Source organism: Coregonus clupeaformis, chromosome 11, assembly GCF_020615455.1.
Source record: "Coregonus clupeaformis isolate EN_2021a chromosome 11, ASM2061545v1, whole genome shotgun sequence".
NCBI lineage: Eukaryota > Metazoa > Chordata > Actinopteri > Salmoniformes > Salmonidae > Coregonus > Coregonus clupeaformis.
In genome coordinates this window covers 37,928,295-37,952,346 of record NC_059202.1, presented here as the reverse complement: position 1 = coordinate 37,952,346, position 24,052 = coordinate 37,928,295, and the positions used below count along the sequence as shown (strand labels likewise).

At 43.2% G+C, this 24,052-nt stretch overlaps 1 protein-coding gene across 2 annotated transcripts in view; it reads left to right on the top strand.

The window, feature by feature from the left end:
* Window positions 1-8,466: 8,466 nt before the first annotated feature.
* Window positions 8,467-24,052, top strand: part of LOC121538928 (ras and Rab interactor 3) — a 39,952-nt gene continuing 24,366 nt past the window's right edge. For both annotated transcript variants that reach the window (XM_045223551.1, XM_045223550.1), the window contains exons 1-8: window positions 8,467-9,449; window positions 9,693-9,807; window positions 17,197-17,269; window positions 17,357-17,448; window positions 17,870-19,134; window positions 19,338-19,516; window positions 19,727-19,881; window positions 23,342-23,538. In XM_045223551.1, the coding sequence (XP_045079486.1) occupies window positions 8,598-9,449; window positions 9,693-9,807; window positions 17,197-17,269; window positions 17,357-17,448; window positions 17,870-19,134; window positions 19,338-19,516; window positions 19,727-19,881; window positions 23,342-23,538 (2,928 nt within the window). In that variant the 5' untranslated portion in view covers window positions 8,467-8,597. The remainder of the gene's footprint in view (window positions 9,450-9,692; window positions 9,808-17,196; window positions 17,270-17,356; window positions 17,449-17,869; window positions 19,135-19,337; window positions 19,517-19,726; window positions 19,882-23,341; window positions 23,539-24,052) is intronic.

The window sequence follows — 24,052 nt, the reverse complement described above, 5'->3', positions numbered from 1 at the left end:
CTGGGTGGGGATTTGATTTGATTCCTATGGGTTGAAGCCTCAATGGCACTGTCCATGCTGTCACAGACGCTGTAATGGCACAGATATAAAGATGAGTCTTTTATCTAACTCTATGGTTTGGCTCTTTTTACTAACTCTTATCTTTTCAACTCGTTCAGTAAAAATAACGATTATTTTTCACTAATTTTGTTCATTTGAGTCAGTAATGCCCAGAGCATGCAGGGCCCCTACTGTCCAACGATGAACTGAAAACTCGAAAGAGTCATGATTCTATAAGCCTCTCGTTCACCATAAGGGGCTTAATGGAGCTGTCATTAAGGACTGAGACTTTAAACAATGTACATTTGTGAATTATAGGCATACAAATAGTATTATTTCTTGATACATTTCAAACAAGGTCTAGTTGTGGCCGCAACTGGACTATATTGTGAACAACTTTTGGCGGAATTTTGATACCGCATAGGGCTGCAGGCCAGAAGGTTGTGGGTTTGCAGACCACCTTGGACAAGAGTAGGGGTGGAAATATCTTTATAGTAAAAGCATTGCATGAATCTTTTAGACCTGTATTAGTTGACTAATTGGGTTCAAGCACTGGTGCAGACTTTGTAGGTATGTCATTTGGAGCTGAAGTACAGGTGTAGACCTGGTTTGTATGAATATTCGGGCTGAAATGCAGAAGTACACCTATTTTTATGACAATTGGGGAGGACATATAGCAGTAGACCAGTTTAAAAAAAAATCTACGTATATTGGGTTAGATGTGCAGGTGTACTCAAGTGTAGACCTCGTTTTTATGAATGTTGATACTTCGGCACTGGGATAGACCTGTTTTCTATGAGTATACCAATGGATGTATCTGGTTTATATGAGTAATGGGGTGTAGGGATACACAATGCTCATACAGGTAATGGGTCCAGATGGATGTCTATATAAGTTTGTGGTAAGAAAAAAGTAAATGGGGATGGGGCACTGTACCACTGTACTATGAGTTTATCTATGAAATGATTAGCATATACAGGTCAGAGGTCACAGGACTAAGATATGCAAATAACAAGGTTGGGGTGTTCAGCGAATAGCTGGATATAGGTTACTGTTGGTGACTTGGGGAATACAGGCTTAAGGGAAGTGGGTAACAGGGCTGAGATAGGCAAGTAACACAGATGAGGTGTATTGGCAAAGGAACTCGGGTCTATGAGTAAGAAATAGGGCATTTAAGGGTAGAATATGGGTGTATCGGTACTTGATTGTGTCAATATTAAGGTATTGTCACGTGGGTGTTAGGGCATTGGGGTAACAGCAATATGTATTACATGTTAGGGTTACTAATGGCTGTCACACCCTGATCTGTTTCACCTGTCTTTGTGCTTGTCTCCACCCCCCTTCAGGTGTCGTCCATCTTCCCCATTATCCCCAGTGCATTTATACCTGTGTTCTCTGTTTGTCTATTGCCAGTTCGTCTTGTCTCGTCAAGCCTACTAGCGTGTTTTTTGTACTCCTGTTTTCTTGAGCCCTGTTTTCTAGTTTTCCCGGTTTTGATCTTTCTGCCTGCCCTGACCCTGACCCTGACCCCGACCCTGAGCCTGCCTGCCGTTCTGTACCGTTTGACACTGCCCTGGATTACTGACCTCTGCCTGCCCCGACCCTGAGCCTGCCTGCCGCTCTTTACCTTATGGACTCTGCCCTGGACTACCGACCTCTGCCTGCCCTTGACCTGTCCTTTGCCTGCCCCCTGTTTATATAATAAATGTCCGTTATTCGAACTGTCTGCATCTGGGTCTTTTCCTGAGGCGTGATAATAGCACAATATTTGCATAGTGGCATGTCTGGGATTTGTTGGTTTTTTCTTTTTTACAAATGGGTTAATTTACTTGCTCCTGGGTAAGTACATTGTAAATACATGTATATCCCTTGTAACGACACTAATTACAGAGTTGGTTGTTAAAGATTGTTAGATTATAAATACAATATAACTAAAAGGGTTATAACTAATGTTCTCCTGTCTCCTAATTTCTCCTGGTGAGCACCACCAACACAATGAATGGGGAAATTGATTTAAATGGAACTCCTTCTGCTGGTGATTTGCTGAATGTGCAATCTTACAGGAGGACTGTGATTGGTTAACGACATATAATGTCAGTATCTATGTATTAAATGGATCCTTTCTTTAAAAGTAGCAGAGAGCCCTCTCTGGAAATGTTATGTGTTTGAAGAGTATATTGTTCCAAACATAAGCTAAATAAATAAGGGTACTTTTGAGATATTAATGATAATATTTTTAATGTAGAATCAATTAATGTGATAATTTTTGCATATTTTAGAGCACACTATAAGGACAATAATGACACCAAGATGTTGTCTGTACAATGTACGGTTCATGGATCATGGATCATGGTCTAACACAGGGGTGTCAAACTCATTTTAGCTCAGGGGCCACATGGAGGAAAATCTATTCCCAAGTGGGCCGGACGGGAAAAATCATGGTATATATAACTTCAGATTGTTTTCTTTGTTTTAATACGATCAACATACAACATAAAGCTGGAGCCTGAGGACAGTGTGTCCAAAATAGTACAAGCACAACATCACTATTAATCATAAAACACCTCAAGTTATTTGAAAGTTCTGAGGACAAAGAACACACAAACACACAATGCCTCAGTGATTAACAGAACTGTTTCACAGATCACAGAACTATATCAGGGTGTCATTTCTCAGGCAGAAATGTAGATAAAAATAATGAAATCCTGTTCCCCAAACAAGTGCAAGAACCACAGAGTCAAGAATAGGTTAAATATACAAATAAAATAAAATCAATTAAAAACAATAGCACATCAACATAAAAACATATAAACATAAATCTGAAAGCGTTGCTCAAACTCCCGTAACAGTCCCGTTATTTTATCTTTGAACCGCTTCATGTCTGCCACATGTTGGGTCGCGCACACATTTTTCAGACAGGGGAAGTGAGCTGCATCACCACCGGCAAGTTGCGTCTCCCACAATGACAGCTTCAACTTGAAAGAACGTATGCTGTCATAATACTGCGTGACAACTTTGTTGCGCCCTTGCAGCTGTTTGTTCAAGTTATTCAGGTGCTCTGTAACATCCACCATAAATGCAAGGTCCTGCATCCATTCTGCGGAATGAAATTCTAACACTGGTTTGCCCTTTTCTTCTATGAACTGTTCAATTTCTTCTCGTAAATCAAAGAAACGCCTCAGCACAGCACCTCGGCTTAACCATCTTACCTCAGTGTGGTATGGCAGGCCATAGATGTGGTCTTTCTCTCTGAGAAGGCTGTCAAACTGACGGTGATTCAGACTTCTGGATCGGATGAAATTAACAGTTTGGATGACCACCTTCATGACGTTATCCATCTTTAATGACTTGCAACACAAAGCCTCCTGGTGCAAAATACAGTGAAAAGTCAAAAAATCACGTCCTCCATTTGCAGATTGCACTTTCTCTCTGAACTTTGTCACAACGCCTGCTTTTTTCCCGATCATTGAGGGCGCACCATCTGTAGCCAGGCTGACAGCGCGGGACCAGTCCACTCCGACCCTGTCCAGCTCGCCGACGAGTGCGGTAAAAATATCAGCTGCTGTCGTTGTATCTGTCATCGGCACCAACTCCACGAACTCCTCGGTGACGGTCAATGTGTCATCAACTCCGCGGATGAAAATGGCCAGTTGTGCAACATCTGTAATGTCCGTGCTTTCATCAATTGCAACCGAAAACGCAATAAATGACTTTACTTTTTGCTTCAACTGGCTGTCCAAATCCACTGAAAGATCGGAAATCCTGTCTGCAACTGTGTTTCTTGTCAGGCTGATATTTGCAAAAGCCTGCCGCTTTTCAGGGCACACAATCTCCGCTGCCTTCATCATGCATGTTTTTACAAATTCACCCTCACTAAATGGTTTTGAAGCCACTGCGATTTCATTAGCAATGAGGTAGCTAGCTTTCACTGCACCGTCACTGATGTCTCGGCTGTGAGTAAACACAGACTGCTGTTTCTTCAGACCCGCCAACAGTTCATTCACCTTCTCTCATCTCCGCTGTCCTTGAAAGTTGTCATATTTGTCGGCATGAAGACTCACATAGTGGCGACGAAGGTTATATTCTTTCAGCACTGCAACATGCTGTGAACACAACAAACATACAGCTTTCCCATTCAATTCCGTGAATAAATAGGATGACCATTTTTCTTGGAACACTCTGCACTCTGCGTCCACTTTTCTCTTTTTTGACAGAGACATATTGGGGCAATGAGGGTGCCAATGCACATAATGTTAAAAGTAGAAGCCGTAATAAATATCGCGGGCAAAACAAAGTAGCTCATTGGCTGCACGTGCTTGACCTACTTGCTCTGCCCCGGTATAAACAGTTTGCTTGCTTAACACAATTGCTATTGCGCCATCCAGTGGACGCAATTGGAACAGCAGTTTATTTTCTAGAAAAATTGCAGCGTATTTTTATACTTTACAATTATTATTTTTTTTTATCATCTCGCGGGCCGGATTAAACCCGTTTACGGGCCGGACGTTTGACACCCCTGGTCTAACAGGAGGCATGTGTAAGGATGAGAATTGGATGTTCATCATTGATTACTAATTGCAGACCTATGTCTATAAATTCATCTGTGTCACTAATTGAGATGGTGGTCGCATGTCCTGGAATAAAGTCATGTCCTGTTGAGCTCCATATGATGTCTCATGTCCAAGTCTTATCTTTCCTATAGCTTATGGTCCACTCTATGGACCCTCCAAACGACATGTTACATTTGTGGCAGCGGTGTTTGTTTTTCCATTTTTTTTGTGGAACTAAAAAGGGCCTAAAATGTCCACTTTCGTCATAATTTTCTCAAAAATGGATGTGATACAAATGTAAAAAGCATTTTAAACATCCTTTCTCCCAATGCTGTTTTTATGTGAAAATTGCCAGAACAATACAGTATGTGATACCGAAAGTATTTTTGGACCATGCTGGCATGGAATTGTCCTTTCATAGTCTGTAAGGGTCCCCCTGACTCTCCTATCATGGATTACAGCAGTCACTTAGGCTTAATTTACCCATGGTGCACTAGCTCACTGTGGTTCAGTCTCTAACCTTTGTATAGTATATATTTCGCACACTCTTTCCTTCTTTCTCTGTTTAGGTGTGTCTCTTTCTCTATTTCTCTCTTTCTCTCGCCCTCTCTCTCTCGCCCTCTCTCTCTCTCTCTCTCTCTCTCTCTCTTGCTAACCCACTGCCCAGAAGATGTCACACACTCCACTAACAGGAAGCATCTGCTCTGCTACGGTCTTGCGTTAGATAAACAAAAAGAGGAAAATCATTTGTTTAGAATTGTTTAGATTATCAGTGACAGCTCATTCAAAAACAATCAAAGTAATCCCACTGGCTGAAACTCCCAAAAGTTATATACAATCATTCGACGATGATTTAAATGCACTGTAGCCTACATTACAAACACAAGACATCTATGGGCAGGGATCTGTTTAGTCATTGATTTCCCAATACAGTATGCAGTTCATAGACATACACAACTCTGAAATATGTTGCACATGTTTGATCAGAAGTAAGCATTGAAATGAGGAGTAGAGAAGATTTAAACTGAATTGCTCCGTTTCATTATAGTGTGAAACGGTGTGAAAAGAGTGAATAATTCAGTTTGGTTCCAGGCTAGATAGAGAAGGGGGAATGCCATTGTGCAGTGTGCACTAGCAGTGAAACCCTGCATACCCTGCATTTCACTATAGTTTAAAGTCTAGATCCAGGTTATAAAAGAAGGGGGGAATAAGAATGCCATTGTGCAGTGTGTGCACTAGCAGTAGTGAAACCCACCACATGCTATACTACCCTACATTCCCCGGGTCGGGATCTGGGTTTGAGGGGGGATTAAAGAGGTCGGCATCTGGATCTGTTTAAGCTAAAACACGCCTTCTTCTTCGTACTAAACCCAATCAAGACGTAACGCTGTATATTAGTTTTAGTTTCCAAACTCCTTACAGAGAAAATAAGAAAAAGCCAGATCTGACTGTTGAGGAACTACGAGTGAGAGAGAGAGAGAGAAGTGGGACAAGAAGAGAAGAGAGGGTGGGTCTAGAACTAAAACTGCCATACCTGAAGGATAGCTGTGTGAAGGGGGGAGGAGTGGAAGAGAGGAGTGGAGGAGAGGACGGGGGAGTGGGGGGGCAGGCTGACCACCCTGGACTGCCTCTTCCTGACAGCCCCGCAGCTCACAGAGACAGGAAGTAGAGACACACAGAAAAAGGGGAGGGGGAACGTGAGAGAGAGAGAGAGAGAATAATACTTTTCTTGTCACCTAATTTCTTGCAAACTGTGCTGGACTGGAGCATGAGAAATAAAGATTTAGGATAGGAACATGGTGTAAAATAGAAAAGGTAGAAAAAGGATATCGGAGAAAAGAGAGAAGGACTTGGAGTTCTCAGGCTACCAACATGAATTGTTCCAGTGGAGTTGTGTGTAACTGACGCAGGGGTTGGTTTGGAGTCCAAACGACATAATTATGAAACCAGCTGTTCTTGCTAAGGAAATCCGAGCATCTGCTGGCTGGGTATGTACAATCTGTTGTAGAACTAGAAGGTCTGCTGGGTATGTACAAACAATCTGTTGTTGAACTAGAAGGTCTGCTGGGTATGAACAAGCAATCTGTTGTAGAACTAGAAGGTCTGCTGGGTATGTAGTAGAAACAATCTGTTCTTGAAGGCCAAACTGTGTCCTAGAAGGCCTAAAAGGACAGGCGTTTAGTCTGTGCAACTTGAGGCTCAAGGCCTCGCCCTCTTTTCTAAACCTAAGAGGAGAAGACATTTCTTTTCTAAACCTAAGAGGAGAAGACATTTCTTTTCTAAACCTAAGAGGAGAATACATTTATTTTCTAAACCTAAGACGAGAAGACATTTATTTTCTAAACCTAAGAGGAGAATACATTTATTTTCTAAACCTAAGAGGAGAAGACATTTATTTTCTAAACCTAAGACGAGAAGACATTTATTTTCTAAACCTAAGAGGAGAAGACACTACTTCAACAACCGTTTTGGTTGTGTACTTCTATTTGAACAATCCTAACTTTGCCAAAGTTTTTGAAAAGCTTGTGTCAAAGATAGCCCGCCCTTAGCCACATGATAGCTTCAAAGCAAACATATCACGTATAAATAGTATTTGATACATACACAAAGCTTTATAGGATATAATTAAGTAAGGACTGCCTGCCAAGAGGTTGGGGTGGGTGGTCTAAATGAAAACGAGAAGAGAGCAGCTTCAGGGGAAAATTGGTTTTTAGATGAACTGAATCTACTGAGAATGGGGGGAAATGTTCCTAACTGGAGAGGAGGATTGCAGACTGGCATGCATGAGTCATGGTTTACATGTTTTTTCATGATCTCTCTACTACCTATGAGAATACTGATCTTGGATCTCTTTGTATTTTAACTGCTAGCCAGAGATATTTCCCAAGTATTTCAGGCATAGGTGCATTATGTACTGCACATGTGACTAATATACAATACATGCAGTGGTATAAAGTACTTAAGTAAAAATACTTTAAAGTACTACTTAAGTAGTTTTTTTTGGGTATAATAATAAGCCATTTTGCAGACGCTTTTATCCAAAGCAACTTACAGTCATGTGTGCATACATTTTTATGTATGGGTGGTCCCGGGGATCAAACCCACTACCCTGGCGATACAAGCGTTATGCTCTACCAATTGAGCTACAGAGGTATCTGTACTTTACCTTACTATTTATATTTTTGATAACTTTTACTTGTACTTCACTGCATTCCTATAGAAATGAATGTACTTTTTACTCCATGCATTTTCCCTGACACCCAAAAGTACATTTTGAATGCTTATCAGGACAGGAAAATTGTCAATTTCACACACTTATCAAGAGAACATCCCTGGTCATCAATACTGCCTCTGATCTGGTGGACTCACTAAACACACATGCTTCATTTGTAAATTATGTCTGAGTGTGCCCCTGGCTATCCGTAAAAAATTAAAAATAAAATTGGTGCCGTCTGGTTTGCTTAATATAAGGAACTTGAATACTTTTTGACATTTACTCAAGTAGAATTTTACTGGGTATTTTTACTTTTACTCAAGTATGACAATTAGGTACTTTTTCCACCACTGAGTACATGATATACACAGCCATTGGTAATATAACCATACGTTACTCATGGCTAAGGGACATTAGTGAGGAAATCTAATCTCTCCCTCACTTCTCTCCATAGGGTGAATGCTGAGCCTCGCTCCCCACCTAGACCCCCCCTCACCCCTAACTTATCCTCAGGGTCAACAGCACCGTTCCCTCCACCTAGACCCCCCCTCACCCCTAACTTATCCTCAGGGTCAACAGCACCGTTCCCTCCACCTAGACCCCCCCCCACCCCTAACTTATCCTCAGGGTCAACAGCACCGTTCCCTCCACCTAGACCCCCCACCCCCTAACTTATCCTCAGGGTCAACAGCACCATTCCCTCCACCTAGACCCCTCCTCACCCCTAACTTATCCTCAGGATCAACAGCACCGTTCCCTCCACCTAGACCCCCCTCTCCTCAGGACCACCCCTGATGACTCCCCCGACTCTCCCCTCTAAACCCTCCTCTCCCCCTGTCTCACCCCCACCCCCTGTCTCACCCGCTGACCCCACTCCCTCACCCTCCTCATCCACAACACCCCTTCTTTCAGCATCTGAACCGCTCCCTCCTCAAATTGACTTGGCCATTGACGTCACTGACACCACTGATGTCCCTCATGCCACTGTCCCAGAGGACTGTACTCCCCCACTCCCCAAACCCCTAGCACCTGATGTCCCAAAGGCATCCACTTCCCCCCTCCCCACACCTGTACCACCTCAAGTCTCAGTGCCCTCTACACTCCCCTTTCCTGATATCTTGGATGCCTCTTCAGTCCCAGAGCTCTCCTCTTCAGAGCCAACCGTACCAGCACTTTCCTCTCACCCAGTCCCAAAGCCCTCATCTATGCCCCTCTCTGCTCCCATCTCAAAACCCTCCTTATCTCCATTCTCCTCTCCCCCTGTTCCTCCTGTCTCAAAGCTCTCCTCACCCCCTCTTTCTAGACCCTCAGCACCTCGAAAACTCTCCGGTCCGTCCCAGCCGAGACCCCCTGTTCCTCACCCTCACTCGATAGCCAAGCCCTCCTCCCCTGCTCTCCCCAGACCCCCTCTTCCATCTACCAAGCCCTCGTCTCCCCCTCTCCCCACCCCACTAGTCCCTCTTGCACCCAAGCCCTCCCCAGCCCCAGCCTCCTCACCAGCCCCAGCCCCAGCCCCAACCCCAGCCACAGCTCCACCACCTAGCATCAGTATCCTGGAGAAGCTGATCAAAACGTGCCCTGTCTGGTTGCAGTTAGCCATGGCCCAGGAGAAATCCTCACTTATACTGAAGAAAGAAACTCCTGGAGTGAGTGACAGACAAATTATCTTTACGCAAACACACAGGCACATGTTGTAACTGTCTGAGCATAACTAGCCTCACACTTTTATTAATCTATTACTCAAACACCTTCTCATAGACTCGCAAACATAGACGTCAAATACATACACACACAAACACATGAAGGGCCAGACATCTTTATCTGACATAAGGGAATATCTCTACAGTGATGTTTGTTATGATATTGATAGCGTGACTTTGTGCACCCAGATCTTTTTAGTGCGTAAAAGCCCAGACCAGAAGGCCATGGTTCTGTCAGTACGTATTTCTAACCAGCAGGGGGAGCCTCAGGTCCAGGACGTTCTGGTTAAAGAAGAGAAGTCATGTGAGTATCCTAACAAGAGATGATCTATAATGTTGTAATGCCCCTTGTATCAACTTTGTCGTAACCTTTCACAGTTTCCCACTGAAAGGGGATGTCTGTTTGTGTTCTGTCCTCAAACCCTAGTGAACAGTCAGTGGTAAATAGATATGGGGACTATCAGTGTTAAAGCCAGTGGCGGCTGGTGAAAAATATTCTCGGTGGGGCTGTGCCATACTTTTTTTTTCCTGTAACCATCGCGATATATTTTAACACAAACTGCAGGACAGCAGTGCTCAGTGAAACATTCAGTAATTATTTAATGCCAATATTAAAAAGTTGAGGCATTCTTACACAAAAACATATTACACAAACCCAAGCCTTTCATTTGCATTTAAAGTGAACTTTTTCACCATTGGTAGTAAACAGGCAACGCAACAGGCATGCTGTCAGAACAGAGTGGAAAGTGGACAATAACATGAAATTATTATAAAGTTTATAGGAAATCTTACACTGTATGAAAGGATGTATAATATAGAAATGGATATCAAGTGGATGAACTCAAACCTTTGACTGGAAGAATAGCATACAGTATTTTATGATCATACTAAATGTGACTAATTGTTAATGTGCTCCAGAACTGCAACAATTAATTGATACAAAACAACATATATACAGTAATATTAGCAAAGACACTATTAAGACTTTCTAGAGTACCATATATAACTGGATTTTTTATGCTAAGGTCAACTATATACAAAGAAACATGCGGCCAGAGCTGCTCTGTGTGTGTGTGTCTGTCATCTTATTTGTACAGGAATTTTGCCCGTCTGTCCTTCTGAGTGGCAAACCTCTCAATGACCCTTTGATTAAAGTCAGGAATGTCCCTGACAAGTTTCTTCTCCATGGAGAGCATGGCCAGAGCGTTCAGGCGATCCTGTGTCATGCTGTTTCTCAGGAAGGTCTTGATCCTTTTCAGTGTAGAGAAGCACCTTTCTGACTCAGCAGTTGTCATGGGTGTGGTGATGAGGATCTTGAGGAGGCTGGCAGTCTCTGTGAAAGTGCTCTGAAGGTTGTTCTCCATGAAGAACTGGTACAGGGGCACTGCACCACTACAAGCCTTGAACTCACTGTTCTCATAGATGAGGGACAGTTTGGTTTTGAGCTTGGCCTTGTTCAACATGGGGTACGCCTCCACGGTTGTTTCAAGCGCTGTATCGGGGAACTTCACACTGTGTTGTGGGAACAACTCTCCGTGCAATAGTGTTGCGCTGATGAGGTGCTGGGTGAAGGAGAACCTCTCTTTGGCATGACTCAGGATGGTATCACATACCTGTAAAAGATACATCATCAGCTTTAATTTGCAATTAAGCTATTTTGATGCAAGTGATCCTGACTGACACATGCCTATGTCCAACTCAAGTATATGATTACCAAGGTGCTGATTGTTCAGGGTTTTGGCTACATACTACCAGGCCTGAAAAAAGTTCTAGGTGGGAAACACTGACAATTACATCACAACTTACCTCTATAGCCAACCCCTCTGTTGTTCTCCTGGTCCCAGCATCCTCCGTCGCTTGATGGGCTGTTGCTGCTCGTCAGATGCGCTGTCCCCACACAAAGAGGGAATTGAGGCCCTGGGTCCAAAAAATAAAGTTTAATTTGATAACTTGCAATCAGACTTCTTAACTCACTGTAATTCCCCCTCAACACACAACCAGTGACTTATATATATATATATGACAGACAGACAGACAGACAGACAGACAGACAGTGTGTATATACACACAAACTATGTCTAGTAACTGCTTTTAACCTGTGATGTACATAATTAACTGATGTTATTACGTTTTAAAGCCTTTTTCTATTACATTTGTGAGAGGGATGCAACATAATTTTGTTCTGCTGTTCACTTAGCAATAAAGTTAATATTCAATAACAACTAGGCCTCTTCTAGAAATTGACCTGGTGGACACCTGAATAATTATTACAAACTGTGTAGTACTTTCCTGCATTATTATCAACGTCTGATTGTGTCTTCTCTTTCCTTTTAAAATACTAAAACAAATATAATTGTGACGGCTCTATGATAATCACTCACACAAGCACCAACTGGCAGTGGGTGGAAACGTCAGTCGTCTCGTCAGCTTGAATGGCGATAAAATCAGCACTCTTTACTTCCTCCAGGATGTAATCCTTAAGCATTGACAGCATACAGTCCAACAGCTCGTTCTGTATCGTCTTTGACGTGCCCTTAAAAACGGTAGCTGTCTTCAGGTGCTCCTCCAGCACACTGTCGAGGAGGCAACAAAATCCACTAAGCCCCGGAAAATGCCGGGGTTGTCTGAGGAGTCAGTCTCCTCGTGCCCACGCAAGGCCAACTCAAAAGCCCCACAGAACTTCACACAATCGATAATTTTGGATAGAATGTGCCTGTTTTTATCCACCTCCTCATTGTGTTTCCTCACCGCAATCCTGTGGCCGTCATCCAGCTGCGTAGCAATGTTCACCCTTCCTAATACAGCTAGCTTTACAGAGTTGTCCATGTGTGCCCTGGTGTTCTCATGTTTCTTTACCTTCTCTGACAGGTGCTTCATATCCCCTCACTCCGGTACCTGTCCATGCTGAATCTGACCCCGTCGTTTTAAAAAAGCAAGCACGGAAAGCAAAATAAAGCATTAGCATCAGTGCACCCAGCTAGCCAAGCCTTCCTGGTGTACCAGCTACGGGAGAAGCCGCGCATATACTGCTTCCCTTTCTCGCTAGCCTGCTGTCTGATTGAGAGGTCAGGTTGATCTGGGCCCAGCTCTTTCACCCGAACTTTCTCTGACAAAGTTCTCCTCTCAAACGGATCTTGGAGGAGAGATTTCACCGAGTTAGGGTTGGGTCTTGGAGGAGTAACGTTTACGTTCGCCATTGTTGTCTAGTAAAAATGGCGTCACTGGACCCCGGTCCTTATTTTATCAGGGGCGAGCTTGGGGCGGTAAAATAATCGCCCTCCTTGGATTCGATTTAAGATCGCTTATTGACTACATTTTATGTCATACATTCATATCTTAAATTAGCAATTGGCTTAACTGCTACGTAGACCCGCCTCCTCGGGGCACTTTCTGTATCGCCCAGAGCTGACGAGGCGTTTGACAGGCAGAGGAAAGGTTGCGAATATGATTTTCTATCATATCTTACACATATTACTGTGTGCATTCCATATTTCAAACACACAAATATTGACATACTGATGTTTTTATTATTATTATTATTATTTTTTTATTTTTTTATTTTTTAAAATAATTTTATTTAAGGGGGCGGCGCCCTAGCGCCCTCTATCGGCCAGCCGCCACTGGTTAAAGCCCTTGGTCCTGCTACCCCATCCATCCACACACACAGAACACATGATGCTAGCCTATCCATCCACACACACAGAACACATGATGCTAGCCTATCCATCCACACACACAGAACACATGATGCTAGCCTATCCATCCACACACACAGAACACATGATGCTAGCCCATCCATCCACACACACAGAACACATGATGCAAGCCCATCCTTCCACACATCTATCCACACACACAGAACACATGATGCTAGCCCACCCATCCACACATCCATCTACACACACAGAACACGTGATGCTAGCCCACCCATCCACACATCCATCTACACACACAGAACACATGATGCTAGCCCATCCATCCATCCACACATCCATCTACACACACAGAACACATGATGCTAGCCCATCCATCCATCCACACATCCATCCACACACACAGAACACATGATGCTAGCCCATCCATCCACATCCATCTACACACACAGAACACATGATGCTAGCCCATCCATCCACACTCACAGAACACATTTTTACAGCTGCTATTTGTGACATGTGTGACTCCTGTGGTGGAGATCGGAAGGTGAGGGTATTCACTGTGTCACACACAGCAGACTTCCTGTCCTCTGCTCTTCTGGGCTGTATGTCGACCATACAGGACTTCCTGCTATTCTGAGCTTACCAGATCCTGGCCGCATGTAGGGAGGTATGTGTGTGTTTGTATGTGTGTGTGTGTGTGTTTGTGTGTGTGTGTGTTTGTGTTTGTGTGTGTGTGTGTGTGTTTGTGTGTGTGTGCAGCCTGGTCTCATAGACTAGACAACAAAATAAATATAAATCCAAGCCACCCTACTTTAGTTTTTGCCCTACGTAACCTTCTGTCTTATGTAACCATACCAAACATAACTTATCATACATACTATGTTATGTTTGGTATAGTTACATAAGACAGAAGGTTACGTAGTGAAAAAAAACAAAAGTAGGGTGGTTGGTCGGGGATGGATGGGTAGACATATAACGTGAACATCTAGCAATTCAAAAGGTTGTGTGTTCGAATCTCATCATGGACAATTTAAGCTAATTAGCAACTATGCAAATACTTACACATTTTAACTACTTAGCATGTTAGCTAACCCTTCTCCTAACCCTAATCTTAACCTTTTAACCTAACTCCTAACCCTAACCCTAACCTAACCTTAACCCTAACCCCTAACCCCTAACTCATAATACATACCATACAAAACGCAACAGACAGTATCAGGCTAATTGGAGTGTCCTGGATTTACATTTACTATGTTACGTCTACCCCTGAGTCCAGGTTGGTGTGTGTGTGTTTGTGTTTGTGTGTGTGTGTGTGTGTGTGTGTGTGTGTGTGTGTGTGTGTGTGAGTGTGTGTGTGTGTGAGAGAGAGATGTCCAGATATGTAAAGTATCCAGTATAACAATATCTGCATGTTCAGAATCCGCACCACTTTTCCGTTATTAATTTTTTCGAATCTTTTGAAATAAGTTATTTTTTTCATTTCACTTCATCAATTTGGACTATTTGGTATGTCCATTACATGAAATCCAAATACAAATCCATTTAAATTACAGGTTGTAATGCAACAAAATAAGAAAAACGCCAAGGGGGATGAATACTTTTGCAAGGCACTGTATTTGTGAAGGAGTGCATGAAATGCACTTGGTATGCATGGCCTTGTAGCTACTGTATGTCCAGTAAATGTGTTGGCTTAGAATTGGAACGTGCTGTTATCTTTTGCTCATCTTTGGGTGAGTTTAAGTTTCACTTTGCACATTGATAGTGACCACAGTATGGTAATACATGATATGAGAGAGAGAGAGAGAGAGAGAGAGAGAGAGAGAGGGGGGGGAAGGAACACACACTCAAATAGCAAACAGAGAAAGAAGGAAAGAGTGTGCGAAACAGATAGTATACAAAGGTTAGAGACTGAACCATAGTGAGCTAGTGCACCATGGGTAAATTAAGCCTAAGTGACTGCTGTAATCCATGAGAGGAGAGTCCTTGTAAGGGGGACCCTTATATATATATATATATATATATATATATATATATATATATATATATATATATATATATAAGAGAGAGAGAGCTTACCAAATTACCGTACAACAGACCACGTATTCACCCTGCACACCCTAATTGACAAACAAGCAAACCAAAACAAAGGCAAAGTCTTCTCATGCTTTGTTGATTTCAAAAAAGCTTTTGACTCAATTTGGCATGAGGGTCTGCTATACAAATTGATGGAAAGTGGGGTTGGGGGAAAAACATACGACATTATAAAATCCATGTACACAAACAACAAGTGTGCGGTTAAAATTGGCAAAAAACACACACATTTCTTTCTACAGGGCCGTGGGGTGAGACAGGGATGCAGTTTAAGCCCCACCCTCTTCAACATATATATCAACGAATTGGCGAGGGCACTAGAACAGTCTGCAGCACCCGGCCTCACCCTACTAGAATCTGAAGTCAAATGTCTTCTGTTTGCTGATGATCTGGTGCTTCTGTCACCAACCAAGGAGGGCCTACAGCAGCACCTAGATCTTCTTTACTGTCAGACCTGGGCCCTGACAGTAAATCTCAGTAAGACAAAAATAATGGTGTTCCAAAAAAGGTCCAGTTGCCAGGACCACAAATACAAATTCCATCTAGACACCGTTGCCCTAGAGCACACAAAAAACTATACATACCTCGGCCTAAACATCAGCGCCACAGGTAACTTCCACAAAGCTGTGAACGATCTGAGAGACAAGGCAAGAAGGGCCTTCTATGCCATCAAAAGGAACATAAAATTTGACATACCAATTAGGATCTGGCTAAAAATACTTGAATCAGTTATTGAACCCATTGCCCTTTATGGTTCTGAGGTCTGGGGTCCGCTCACCAACCAAGAATTCACAAAATGGGACAAACACCAAATTGAGACTCTGCATGCAGAATTCTGCAAAAACATCCTCCGTGTACAACGTAAAACACCAAATAATGCATGCAGAGCAGAATTAGGCCAATACCCGCTAATTATCAAAATCCAGAAAAGAGCTGTTAAATTCTATAACCACTTAAAAGGAAGCGATTCCCAAACCTTCCATAACAAAGCCATCACCTACAGAGAGATGAACTTGGAGAAGAGTCCCCTAAGTAAGCTTGTCCTGGGGCTCTGTTCACAAACACAAACAGACCCCACACAGCCCCAGGACAACAACAACAACAACAACAACAACAACAACACAATTAGACCCAACCAAATCATGAGAAAACAAAAAGAGAATTACTTGACACATTGGAAAGAACAAACAAATAAACAGAGCAAACTAGAATGCTATTTGGCCCTAAACAGAGAGTACACAGTGGCAGAATACCTGACCACTGTGACTGACCCAAACTTAAGGAAAGCTTTGACTATGTACAGACTCAGTGAGCATAGCCTTGCTTTTGAGAAAGGCCGCCGTAGGCAGACCTGGCTCTCAAGAGAAGACAGGCTATGTGCACACTGCCCACAAAATGAGGTGGAAACTGAGCTGCACTTCCTAACCTCCTGCCAAATGTTTATTGTTTATTTCACTTTTGTTTACTATCTACTTCACTTGCTTTGGCAATGTTAACACACGTTTCCCATGCCAATAAAGCCCTTAAATTAAATTGAATTAGAGAGAGAGAGAGAGAGAGAGAGAGAGAGAGAGAGAGAGAGAGAGAGAGAGAGAGAGAGAGAGAGAGAGAGAGAGAGAGAGAGAGAGAGAGAGAGAGAGAGAGAGAGAGAGAGTTGAAAATGTGTGCAACCTCTCGGCCCCAATCTATCCCTACTACATGACTAAGGGATCATTGTGATGTAGAATGGTCCTCTGTAGCTCAGTTGGTACAGCATGGCGCTTGCAACGCCAGGATAGGGTGTGTCGTCCGATCCCTGGGACAACCCATAAATATAAAATGTATACACGCAGAATTGTCGTAAGTCGCTTCAGAATTGATACAGTATCAGTATCTAATATCAGTATTGATACAGTGTCAATATTGATACAGTATTGTGTTATAACATCCTTTCCCTCCCCTAACAGTGATCTACCTGGAAGGGTCTGTCCTGGTCTTTGACAACATCTTCAAACTCATCTCCTTCTACTGTGTCAGCCGGTAAGACAAGACTATCCTTCATACCCTACTGCCTGGCACTCAAAATATTCACTTGTTATAAATTAATAATGATTCATTATCTTCCAGGGATATTCTCCCCTTCACTCTGAGGTTGCCTGAGGTCATCGTCCAGGCAACCAAGTATGAAGATATAGAGATGATATCAACATTAGGTTCAGGTACTTTGAATTTGAAATAAATGCTGTATTCACTTTTATATAGGTGTGTCTATGGGGTAGCATCACATTATCTCACAGTAAGGCAAAAAAGTGTAAGAGCATTTTGGTGAAATAGAGGGGAAGTGTTACAACCGTGTTGCTGTGTGAGTGAGCGGATATTCAGACAGTGAGGTGTCCTGTACTAAATATATTATGGCAAGCTTCCTCCTTTAATAGCCACAAAACACAACCCTCCAGATAAAAACAAAACCCCATTTATATTCTCTCTGATGCTTTTTGTTAATTGTAATGACTGATTCTTCATCAACAAGGAGTATAATTTGAACATAAGAGTAACATGAAAGTCTAATGATGGTAGTGTCAGTTTGGGGTTCAGCTCTCTAGTGATAGCGTGATGGTAACTCTCAGTTTCTCCTGTCAGATTTCTGGGTCTCTCAGATGAACAGTTCCTCTGAGGAGCCAGGACAAGGGAGCAGACCAGTAGGGCACGGCCAGGGCCAGGGTCACAGCTCGTCCTGTGAGATCCAGCTGTCCACTGGGACCGGTAACGACCGGCTGTGGTACGTTAACCCCATATTCATAGAGGAGTACTGCAGCAGCCTGGAGGCCTCCACCCCCGTCGCTGCTCCCATCCTCAGGAGCCAGAGCCTGAACACCCCAGGCTCAGGGCAGGGGCAGGTACCCCCCAAGTTCAAACGCCCCCCACCCCGACCCCCTAATGTCCCTGAGGGATTGTTACTGTCACAGGGGGCCAAGCAGGGGAACAGAGGGACGTCTGATTCCCCCTCCCCCCGCTCACCACCCCCACCTCTTAGAGTCACAGCCAAGCCAGGGCAGAAAGGAGAAGGAAACAGCAGCAAAGGCAGTGGGGAGGGAGAGAAAGCTGCTTCTCAACTTGTCTCAGAGAGAGAGGTGTCAGTTACAGCTACTGACCCAGTAGCAGCTACTCAGCCTCTACAGCATCTGTCACCGCATGGAGCAACAGCAGGACATCGGCACCCAGCACCCCGGCCACCTCCACACAGGATCCCACTTGTGCCCCTACGGCGGATGCCCTCAGAGAAGCGTCCCCCACCCCCAGGACAGGAGCCGCCCCAGCCGGATGGGGGCACCCTGACCCTCACCACACCCTCAAAGAAGAAGGATGAGGGCAGTGTTGGCATAGTGCCTGTTGCTTCACTGGTGTGCATCGACGTCACCACCAACATGGCAGACGAGGAGAAGGAGTTAAGAGTGGAGCCCTATGCTGGTGAGATAGAGACACTGCAGAGGCAAGGGACATCAGAGACTTCAAACAGCAGTGAGGCTGTTACCGTGGCTATACCAGCCCCTCTGACGAAGAGGGCCGCACCGCCAGTCCCACCTCCCAGAAAGAATAAGCCCTCCCAGGCCACGCTCACTACACCTCTCGCCCCAGACATGATAGGTGGAGGACTTCTTTCAATCAATGCATCATTGGACATCCCCCAGACCTCTAGCACCCCCTTGCCAGCCCGGATGGCCATTTCCATCCCCGAGGGGGAGGTGAGGGAGGCCAGAGGGGCAGATGTGTCCCTGTATGCTCCTGATGGTGGCGCGGCCCTCCCTGCACTGGACCATGACTCTTACTCTACCAGCAGCACAGAGGAGGAGGCTGACACTGTGGCCAGTCGGGCTGGAGGGGCCGTTGGGACCAACAATACCAAAGTATATATATTAATTATATTTATTTATTCAACCTTTATTTCCCATGGAAGTCCCATTTAACATTATTATGCAGCTTAGCTGTGTAACTAACATCATCCTAACTACAAGCTTAATTTGCTGCTGTGCCTTAGTTACTGTATGAGAATTTGTATTACATTTTCCTGTAAAATAATCCAAATAAAATACTTATCATTAAAAACCAGGTGTCAATGAAGAGGACCCCTACCATCATGCTAGACCGGGCCAAGCAACGCCTCTCCATGGTCAACTTCTCCAGTGTGTTCACCAACTTCATGAGCGCTGACCATAAGTTGCAGAAGAGGATCGTGGAGCTGTCCCGGGACGGTAGCTCCTACTTCGGGAACCTGGTGAAGGATTACAGGTAGGGATCAGTTCATCACAAGTTTTTCAGAATCGCTTAGTTGATGGGCTGATTAGGACCACACATATTTTAATTCAAAGCAGAATCTTGTTAATTTCAACTCATATCTCTGTCCAGCCATGGAAAATGTCTCTTAAATTTGTTACATTTCCCCCTAAAAAAAGATCCCTTCAGAAACCCTCAATCGACTAATTAATTAATCTATCCCAGGGTGTATATTCTGGAGACCATGGTGAAGCACAGCTCCAGCACTGAGCTGCTGCAGGAGATCAGGCAGATGATGACCCAGCTGAAGAGTTACCTCATCCAGAGCACTGAGCTGCAGAACCTCCTGGAGCCCAACGTCTACACAGAGGAAAAACTAGGCAACCGCTTATTTACTTCATTCTCCTCGATATCCTCAACATTCATCTGTCAAAACCCAGCGTTAAAAACTCCATTCTGTAGACTCTTTTACATGCTCAAAGTTCCACTTGCTCCTTACTTTAAATATCCTGTTTGACACTGAATATGGCGGGTAGGTTAATTTGAAGATTCATTTGAAGATTAGTGAGAACTGAAGCGTTCATAACATTTTTGGCAAACATGATGGATGTTCCCCTTATTCTCTGTCAAACAGGAGGAAGTTGTTTATCACAGTCTTCTCTTTGTGCGTGGTAAATTAGTCTTTGTAGTGACACCTATAAAATTTCAACATGGACAGAAGACATGGTTGTTAGTGAGGGTTGTCTCCGTTGACATTTGATGGCTTAATTGGGTTGCTAGTATACAAGAAGTCCCCTTTGATATACAACTTATTTTGCCTCCAGCGTGAAATGCTGAATGTCAGGTTTTCCTTGCGAAAGTATTCACCCCCCTTGGCATTTTTCCTATTTTGTTGCTTTACAACCTGGAATTAAAATGGATTTTTTTTGGGTTTGAATCATTTGATTTACACAACATGCCTACCACTTTGAAGATGCAAAATATTTTTGATTGTGAAACAAACAAGAAATAAGACAAAAAAAACAGAAAACTTGAGTGTGCATAACTATTCACCCCCCCCAAAGTCAATACTTTGTAGAGCCACCTTTTGCAGCAATTACAGCTGCAAGTCTCTTGGGGGTATGTCTCTATAAGCTTGGCCCATCTAGCCACTGGGATTTTTGCCCATTCTTCAAGGCAAAACTGCTCCAGCTCCTTCAAGTTGGTGTACAGCAGTCTTTAAGTCATACCACAGATTCTCATTTGGATTGAGGTCTGGGCTTTGACTAGGCCATTTCAAGACAGTTAAACGTTTCCCCTTAAACCACTTGAGTGTTGCTTTAGCAGTATGCTTAGGGTCATTGTCCTGCTGGAAGGTGAACCTCTGTCCCAGACACAAATCTCTGGATGACTGAAACAGGTTCACTGTGGGGATGGTGTTCTCGGGGTGATGAGAGGTGTTGGGTTTGCGCCAGACATAGTGTTTTCCTTGATGGCCAAAAATAAAAATTGTAGTCTCATCTGACCAGAGTACCTTCTTCCATATGTTTGGGGAGTCTCCCACATGGCTTTTGGCGAACACCAAACGTGTTTGCTTATTATTTTCTTTAAGCAATGGCTTTTTTCTGGCCACTCTTCCATAAAGCCCAGCTCTGTGGAGTGTACGGCTTAAAGTGGTCCTATGGACAGATACTCCAATCTCCTGCAGCTCCTTCAGGGTTATCTTTGGTCTCTTTGTTGCCCCTCTGATTAATGCCCTCCTTGCCTGGTCCGTGAGTTTTGGTGGGCGGCCCTCTCTTGGGAGGTTTGTTGTGGTGCCATATTCTTTAATAATGGAATTAATGGTGCTACGTGGGATGTTCAAAGTTTCAGAACAGGTGTGTATATATACTGAGATCTTTTGACAGATCATGTGACACTTAGATTGCACACAGGTGGACTTTATTTAACTAATTATGTGACTTCTGAAGGTAATTGGTTGCACCAGATCTTATTTAGGGGCTTCATAGCAAAGGGGGTGAACACATATGCACGCACCACTTTTCCATTATTTATTTTGTATACTTTTTTGAAACAAGTTATTTTTTTCATTTCACTTCACCAATGTGGACTATTTTGTGTATGTCCATTACATGAAATCCAAGTAAAAATCCATTGAAATTAAAGGTTGTAATGCAACAAAATAGGAAAAATGCCAAGGGGGATGAATACTTTTGCAAGGCACAGTGTACAATATACACTACCGGTCAAAATGTTGGACACACCTACTCATTCAACTTTGTAGAATAGTAGTGAAGACATCAAAACTATGAAATAACACATATGGAATCATGTAGTAAGCAAAAAAGTGTTAAACAGATCAAAATATAATTTATATTTGAGATTCTTCAAATAGCCACCCTTTCCCTTGATGACAGCTTTTCACACTCTTGGCATTCTCTCAACCAGCTTCACCTGGAATGCTTTTCCAACAGTCTTGAAGGAGTTCCCACATATGCTGAGCACTTGTTGGCTTTTCCTTCACTCTGCGGTCCGACTCATCCCAAACCATCTCAATTTGGTTGAGGTCGGGGGATTGTGGAGGCCAGGTCATCTGCAGCAGTCCATCACTCTCCTTCTTGGTCAAATAGCCCTTACACAGCCTGGAGGTGTGTTGGGTCATTGTCCTGTTGAAAAACAAATAATAGTGCCGCTAAGCCCAAACCAGATGGGATGGCGTATCGCTGTAGAATGCTGTGGTAGCCATGATGGTTAAGTGTGCCTTGAATTCTAAATCAATCACAGACAGTGTCACTAGCAAAGCACCCCCACACCATAACACCTCCTCCTCCATGCTTTACGGTGGCAAATACACATGTGGAGATCATCCTTTCACCCACACCGCGTTTCACAAAGACACGGCAGTTGGAACCAAAAATCTCCAATTTGGACTCCAGACCAAAGGACATTGTCCATTGCTCGTGTTTCTTTGCCCAAGCAAGTCTCTTCTTCTTATTGGTGTCCTTTAGTAGTTGTTTCTTTGCAGCAATTCGACCATGAAGGCCTGATTCACACAGTCTCCTCTGAACAGTTGATGTTGAGATGTGTCTGTTACTTGAACTCTGTGAAGCTTTTATTTGGGCTGCAATTTCTGAGGCTGGTAACTCTAATGAACTTATCCTCTGCAGCAGAGGTAACTCTTGGTCTTCCATTCCTGTGGCGGTCCTCATGAGAGCCAGTTTCATCATAGCGCTTGATGGTTTTTGCTACTGCACTTGAAGAAACGTTAAATGTTCTTGAAGTGTTCCTTATTGACTGACCTTCAATTAACTTTTATGAAGGCACACCTGTTAATTGAAATCCATTCCAGGTGACTACCTCATGAAGCTGGTTGAGAGAATGCCAAGAGTGTGCAAAGCTGTCATCAAGGCAAAGGGTGGCTATTTGAAGAATCTCAAATATAAAATATATTTTGATTTGTTTAACACCTTTTTGCTTACTACATGATTCCATATGTGTTATTTCATAGTTTTGATGACTTCACTATTATTCTACAATGTAGAAAATAGTACAAATGAAGAAAAACCGTTGAATGAGTAGGTGTTCTAAAACTTTTAACCGGATAGATTTTTTCCTCCATAAAGAACTACAGTATAACTGCAGGCAAAAATACAATAGTTAGCAAAAACACTTTAATTAATCAGCTTCCATATTTGCACAAAGAGTATAATAACCAGCAGCATTGAGTTGCCACCTTCCAGTTTCCTCCTTTACTCTTTGCACTGCACAGAAGACTAAGTGTAGCCGCAATGTGCTCTCTCCTCAACTAGAAATGGAGCCCATTGATTTCTAACCAGGGATTTCTGTATTTTTCCTCTCCAGAGGTGATTATGGAAGCTGCTCTGTGCAAGGCTGTGCTGAAGCCTCTGCGGGAGGCTGTCTACTCCGGCCTGAAGGACATCCATGCCAGGGGGGGCTGTCTGAAGAGACTGAGGGAGAACCAGAGTGTGGTCCTGGGTACCACCACCACAGATCTGGGGGTCACCACCAGTGTTCCAGAGACCACTGTCATGGAGAAGGTAGACAGTTATGGGCTGCATCTGAAATTGCACATTATTCTCTATGTAGTGCATTACTTTTGACCATTTGATCACTTTCTATGGCTCCTGACTTTTTGTCTTGTACAGAGTGTGTGTTTTTGTCTGCTGCTGTATATCTACACTGGGTATCATACGTATTCACCCCCCTTGGATTTCATCACATTTTATTGTGTTACAAAGTGGGATTAAAATGGATTTAATTGTCATTTCTAATCAATTATCTATTCAAAATATATTATTTTTTAAAGATGAATGAAAAATAAAACACTAATATACCTTGATTAGATAAGTATTAACCCCCTAGGTCAATACATGTTAGAAACACATTTGGCAGCGATTACAGCTGTGATTCTTCTTGGGTAAGTCTCTAAGAGCTTTGCACACCTGAATTGTGCAATATTTGCCCATTATTCTTCAAGGTGTTGGGGATCAATCAATCAATCAAATGTATTTATAAAGCCCTTTTACATCTGCAGATGTCACAAAGTGCTAT